Source organism: Pavona decussata, unplaced genomic scaffold, assembly GCF_977016875.1.
Source record: "Pavona decussata unplaced genomic scaffold, jaPavDecu1.1 SCAFFOLD_94, whole genome shotgun sequence".
In the NCBI taxonomy this organism is placed as follows: domain Eukaryota; kingdom Metazoa; phylum Cnidaria; class Anthozoa; order Scleractinia; family Agariciidae; genus Pavona; species Pavona decussata.
In genome coordinates this window covers 1,939,530-1,946,783 of record NW_028145511.1, presented here as the reverse complement: position 1 = coordinate 1,946,783, position 7,254 = coordinate 1,939,530, and the positions used below count along the sequence as shown (strand labels likewise).

Genomic DNA, 7,254 nt, shown 5'->3' with positions numbered 1-7,254 from the left:
TCCTTTGCGTGGGATTTCGATTGGAAAGCTCCCGAATGATTAAAAAAAGAAACCTCACGATTGACACTTGGTCATTTGTAGTGGGTTAACACGAAAATTGCGTACGCTTAGATTTTAAACTGATTCCTTTCACCAAAGGAAACATTTTAGATCAGTAGGTAAGAAAAACATGGTAATGTCAATTCTAAGCGCAATCATTCCCCCACATCCCCCTCCCACCCACACACACAAAAAAGACCCCTTCCTCGTCCGGAGCAACATCCAGACCCCGGGCATTTGACTGCTGCCCTGTCATGTTGGGTATTTCAAGATCGGTTAAATTTTGGGCAGCGGTCACGCGCGAAAAGAATTTCTAATCCATGTCATGTAAACATACCACACTCGTGTTGCGTAAGTTTGCGCACAGTTGAGAGTGTTTCACAATTACCTCTTGGTGAGAAACGACCTCGATTCACACAATAGACCTTTATACATCTGCATTTGGTCTACGGTTTTCATTTCCCAGAACCGCGGGGGCAAAAAACAAAGAAAACATAACATGCAAATGGCAGCCATCTTTCGCATGTGAACAGAGACAACAACCGAGTTTCAACCAAAAAATGGAAGGAAAAGTTTTCCATTGCGGCCTTGAACCAAATCAACTGATATATGACCAAAATCCAGAGCCATCTGACAAGTTAGAATAGAAAAGTAATAAAACGAAACAGAAGATGCTTATCATTGTTTTAAGACCAAGTTTTGGTTCATTACAATGAGAAAAAATTTACAATATTTCGCTTTCTATGACAGATCCATAGTCATTAAGTTGAACAAATGGACAGCTTACATATCAAGGCTAGTTGGGCGTATTAACAAGGAAATAAAGTGATATATTTGACCGGCCCTATAAAAAGACATGGAAGATGCAATTGAGCACGCAAGGATCAACCTCATTCACCCAGGGCTTTTATACTGAAGGGAAAAGTCCTGGAAACCTGAGGAGTCTGGGAACGAGGTTGCGCTGGGATGGTTGAGCATCTGTATAAAACCGCGGCCTAGCGTACAAAGATAAGAAAAGTTCCTCAAAGAGAAGGTTTTTTCTTTCAGAGCTCAAAGATGATAACTTTTTTTGTAAGCCTTTGAGGTTACCTAATCATTTAATGATCATGACTTAATAAATTTCAAGCCTTAGTCTTTAAAAAACTTGAAACTTTTTTAGTAAACCATTAATGATTGGGGTAACTCAAAGAAAATCATCAGCTTTAAGCTCTCAAAGTAAATCCTTTTCTTGAACGGACATTTCTAATTTTTTTTTTTTTGTTTGACCGCGATTGAGCCGTGAAGATCAATCCAAGTGATGCGGCTTAAGAGGCAACATTTTTCTGAACTATTGTACGTATACGGAGCAGAGAAACAAAACTGGGCTCGGCAACTGAGTGCAACCCCTGAGTTTTGATTGGCTTAACGTCCATGGTAGATGGACCATTATACTATGCCCCACAAATATGGTGAGTGTACGCGGCAGCGAGACGAATTAGCAAAGATTTAGTGATATATCTCGGTTATTATTTTACTAAAACAAATTATTCCACTAGCGCCTATCGTATATGTTGAAGTTCGATTTTATTCTTGGTTCAATTTTTCTTTGTCTTTGCTTTGCATGGGTGTTTTATGTTCACTAGGGAATTAAAAGCAAGCCGAACAAACAACTTTCGGAACTTACAAGCAAAGAAACATTCTCAACTGATTGCCTCAGTTGTTCAATTATTATTCATATCGGTTTCTCACATGTACAAACATTTCTAAGCAGGTCTAAATATTAGTTGTTTTCGACTGCGTGTGTTTTCGCCTTTTCAAAGACCGCGTTTCTTCCGTCTTTAGTTTTCAAAGTTTGTTGTAACTGTAGTTTTCGCTATTCGCTTTTTCTGGTTAAGTTTCGTAAAATATATATTTAAAGAAGTTTTGATATATTCGCTTTTTTCACTTTCACTGTTTCGTAGCGTCGAAACATTTAATACTTATTGTCATACATTACCATATACAAAATACGGGAAGAAAATAAAAATTGAACCACAACTGTCCATGAGATCAACCTCGCTGATATGTTGATCCCACGCGCGCTCGTGGAATAATTGTCTTAAATACAATAACCACCACTTGAAAAAACTTAAAACTCGATTATTGTCGATCGCCGACAACAATCAATAATAAGCGCCAAGTTTTTTACTCTGTCAGAAAACATAAGATTAATCAAGAAATGAAGCCTTTTGATCAACATCTTTAAGAAAATGTTCGTAGCCAGCGTCACTGTTTACTCATTTTAATTATCATGATATTCCTGTTTTCTATATGCTATTGTAATCAAGAGTTCTTCTGACAGTTAAAACTACATAACAAGAGTGATACAGTGTACCAGCTCAGTAGAGCCGGCCAATAAAAGTCGTGTTTTCTTCGTGAAAATTTTAAACACGAAGTTGAAGATCACATGACACACAGCCGGTCCCTCTTTTAAGTTTATGTTTGCCTCCTAATTCAGTCACATTCGGGTGCTATATGTAACTGTACATGTACCCATGCAGACTTAAGCTTTCATTTATTTGTAATTTTACTCGATCGATCATAAAAAATATATCAGTATGTGCAATTGAATGGTTACTGAAATTTAAAATTCAGTTTTGATCCATCCATATTAAATTCACCTTCACTGACAGTCAGTGAAATGTCTTTAATGTTATTAAAATGCATTTGCATAAGAAAATTATCGTTAAACAATTCTACTGTTTCCACATAATTCATGAATACAATGTAAACCAATTTAAACTCCAATTGCTATCAGGGTTTTAAATAATATCTGCGCCTTAGTCAGCCAATATTTTTTTTTTTATTTTAGTTCGGCCTTGCCGTGCTGAGTATAATGTCTCATGTAGCCTGGCTGTTACTCTAAAAGAAAAAAAAAACGCAAAATACAAATCAAAACCGGAACTGTACCGTGTTGTTCTAGACAACATGAATATGAAGCAGTTTAAAAAGGTGGGCTAAAACTCATTGATTTCTGTTTTTACGAAAATTATAGAACCTTTAAATAAACTTATAATTCAAAGCACAGAAAAAAGCACAAGCAAAAGACAACTTTTAATTTACAAGAAATAAATGAAGATTTTTGCCTTCAATTTAGCTGACAATTTGACCAAATGACAGTAAAAGAAAAAGGCGTCATGCTTGTACTAATAAAACTTTTTCCGTGGAAACCTACAACGCGGCCCGCGCGCGTTAAATCAATTGTACTGTGCTCGACCTTTTTCTATTTCCATTCATTTTAATGCTCACTAAAAGCTGATATGGCCATACGGCGAATCAGGATAACAAGGCTTCTAAAACTGTTGCCTCTTTTTCTGAGCTTTATAGCTTTGTCTTGGGTCGGTATTTATCTTCTGGGACCAAAATATCCAACACACGAAAGTGTAATTTCGCAACCAATACCGGAATTGAATGGCTTCGAGGAACTTCTGGCAGTTACAGCAGAGGATATTGAAAAACATTCAGACACAGCCAAAAAGACCCTAATTGTGGTGTCTCATGGTCGTTCTGGTTCTTCGATCATGGGTGATATTTTCAACCACCATCCGTCTGTGTTTTATATGTACGAGCCATTGCAAACCGTCTGGCGAGTTCACGAACGATTCACACGCAAAGGTATCAACATCAGCTACACAGGCCTCGCAAAAGAGCTTCTTGGCGGGCTTTTACGCTGCAAATTCGAGAATCAACACTTCTTAGACGACATGGAGATATATTACCGAAAACAAAAGCATCCCCGCGTGAGTAGGGCCATTGCATCGCCTCCCTTGTGTCCATACGAACCGACAGACCCAGAATGGAACCCGAGCCTTTGCCCTCCGATGACCAGCGAGTCTTTAGGAAGTGCTTGTAGAGACAATTACGATTTAACTGTCTTGAAAGTTCTGATTTCTCGTATCCCTGAGAACACCATCAAAATAATCTTAACTGCTTGCAACCCAGTAGACGTCGACTGCAAAATTCTCTTCCTTGTGAGGGACCCTCGAGCAGTGATCCCATCGTCAAAGAGTTTTGGCTTCTTCAAAGAAAGTGCCGACTTGGCGAGGCGAGGCACTCGCCTCTTCAGTTATTGGCGGTGTAAAGAAACGGAGGAGAACTTGGAAATAATCCGAAAACTGCCTGCTTCGCTGCGCCGCAGGATAAAAATTCAACGCTACGAGGATCTGGCGTTTGACCCAATGAAAGCGCTATCGGGCCTATACAAGTTTGCTGGACTATCTGAGCTGGATAGCATAAGGATATGGTTGAACAAAACCACGAAGCAAGACAGAGCGGCCTGTAATGAAATAGACGGAGAACAAGCAACATGCACTAAGGATGACGCATGGGCCGCCGCTAACCGCTGGAGATGGATGGTTCATCCGCAAGAAATTGATGTTATTGAACACTACTGTAGTGGCGTTATGCGCACAATGGGCTACAGACCTGTGGATGGGTCTTACGAACTTCTAGCAAACAAGTCCATTCCACTCTTTAGCGATAACTATGAAGCAAAAAGCTGGTTCTTCCAATAAACACAGAGGATATTTATGAATGCTAAATATTAATTTTTAAAAAATGTATCACGTATAATGCCTTTTCGCACGGCAAAGTACACGTTGTCAAATTTGTGTGGGCAAGTAGTCCTTGTGACACAAGGCAGTTTTCAACCACGATGAGACATCTAGAAACATATAGCATAATTTACAGATGGACTCCAAAACTTAAAAATTTTATATCGGTGTCCCAATTTGATGTATTTAGAGTAATTCGCTCGCGATTTGGTGAAACAAAAGACAGTGAAAAGGAAATTCAGCCGCAGGGCCAATTCCAGTGTCAACACAAAGTAAAATTCAAAAGCAAGCATTGTACTGACTGCAGTGACTGAGAAGTTCGAGAGGAAGATTCACTTTAAGGTGGAATGGTACATTTCCCGAGCTCTGACAGAAAAGTTTGGCCGATTGTAAATATTTAACTTCATGAATACAGTGTTAAATTTAAATATATTCACTCGGAAAACTTCATAGTCTCAGTGCATGTACTCTATGATAATTGCTCGGTGAACGCCGGCTAGAGTAGTTGGAAGGGTTTGGAGGGAACTAGATGGGGAAGCTTTTAATATGAGTAAAGAGAGCCCACAAGTCATTGTAGTAAGATATCATAATTCAGAAGCTTGTTTGTTATGAATTAGATAAACGTCTGGAAATTTAGACCAGAAAGACCTGAATTTTCGATCATCCAATGAAACAACTGAATTTTCGATAACCCAATAGAACTGATCTTCTGAAAGAAAGCGTAAAAGGCAGACAATAAAATAATTTTAATCATTTGAACATAGTGCTGGCGTTTTGCTGTTCTATTTGATTATTTAGCTCCATCGAATTTAAATTGATTTGCATTGGAAACTGACAATTACATGTAAACTTCTACGATTACGGTTTACTATGTCACTGTATCACTAGGAAACTTCGCAACGACGCCAGCAATGTAAACGAAAATAAATTCATGATCACATGCACGATATGACCGAAGGCCACTTACTAAATTCGTTGAAAATGCGTTTGAGTTAAGAAAACAGTCGTGTGCTCTCATTCTCCACAAAACCTTGAAATTTGTCACTTTACAATGTTCAGTTTTGCAGAGGACGAAAACAAAAAATGAACCAAAAATGACGTCTGATTGCTCACGTGCAGAGCGATCTCTTTTGCTAATTATATTACACTTATTGCGTTGTGGCGTTCTCGTTGCCTTCGCTGTTGCTCAGTTCCGTATTGTCATAAAAAAAGTTATAGTTTAGCCAAGGCCCTGTTGAGGTATCACTATTTTTTGAAGTTAGGTGACAAATGCGCCGATCAAATCGAAACTTCAACATCCCCTCCCCCCCCCCCCCCGGGCAAACCCCGGGCATTTGACTATTTTCTGTGCCCGGGAGTGGGGAATTTGACGGGTAAGGCCTTCCCGGGGGTGGGGAATTTGACCTTGCCTGGGTGGGGTGGGAAAAATTGAACCGGAAGTGTCGGGTTTCAAATCGCTTTTTTGGGGGGGCGCCGAAGTCGCTAACAGCTATAAACACGTGTTTGGACGAGATGGAAGAGATTAAAGGAAGAGATACAGCATTACAAAAAAAGCTTACAAAAAAAAGGTCTTCAAAAGTGAGAGTGCTTAAATATTAATTATTTTTATAGATTGTATATAAACGATGTAGATTTTTTATACAATGAGTCAAGCTGCGGCTTTGTCCCACAGTGAATAGTGAAAGAAATGAACACTGTCGAATGAAAAACCGCTAGAATATCCTGCCACTCGAACAACATTCTACGTAGCCGGCTAACTAATTAATATGTATTTCTAGTTCTTTAAACGATTTAGTTTTTTTATGCAATGAGTCAAGCTGCGCCTTTCTCCCGCATTTGTGTCTGCAGAGGTTTTTAGAATAGCCATAAAACAGCAGTGAACCGTTAAAGAAAAAAAAAAAACATTGTCGAATGAAAAACCGCCGCTTTGGCTTAAACTGCAGAATACCCTGCCACTTGAACACTCTACGTAGCCGGCTAACTCATTTTAAATATGTTATTATGTATTTCTCGTTAAACAACCTTTGCCGTGTTTCGGAGTTAGAACAGCTTACACTCGCTGATTGACATTGTCCGACTTAATAAATTCAATTTCCAATCATTAGTTTCAATGTTAAAGTTGTGGTTTTTGTAGTAGCTCATGACAGGAGCCGACAACGATTGTACTTTAGGAGGGGCATTTGACAGACAAATCCGACGATAAGGTAGGGGCATTTGAACCCATTTTGGCCCAAGGGGGCGGGAATTGAACGATCCAATCTTCAAAAGTTCAAATGTCCGGGGTTTGCCCGGGGGGGATGTTGAAGTTTCGAGTTGATCGGCGCAAAAGTTTCTCTACTTTGAGCACTTATCGCGACATACAATTTGGCCCAAGTTCAGAGGAATATATTGCAAAAGTGGCTCGTACTCACACGCTCTTCTACATATCCATCCATCATCTGTGAAAATCTCTAAAAACACTTATTTGGCCGCAATCCAGTTTCTGTTCCGCAATGAGAGGTGAAAGTTTGGAAATTCGACTAAGGGGCTGTTTACATGGAGGGGGGAAGATCCTAGAAGGCGGATCATCCTAGCGCCATATGTTTTCTGCATTCAGTTTACATTCAAGAGGTTGTACTTGGCCTTAGAACTAGGATCTTCCTAG

The 7,254-nt window shown here is 39.3% G+C and overlaps 1 protein-coding gene across 1 annotated transcript; it reads left to right on the top strand.

The window, feature by feature from the left end:
• Nucleotides 1–2,463: 2,463 nt before the first annotated feature.
• On the top strand, nucleotides 2,464–5,369 carry LOC146473348 (carbohydrate sulfotransferase 6-like). Its single transcript, XM_085118672.1, has one exon. It carries the CDS (start codon nucleotides 3,318–3,320, stop codon nucleotides 4,569–4,571), a length of 1,254 nt encoding a protein of 417 aa, XP_084974798.1. The 5' UTR covers nucleotides 2,464–3,317; the 3' UTR covers nucleotides 4,572–5,369.
• Nucleotides 5,370–7,254: the final 1,885 nt, after the last annotated feature.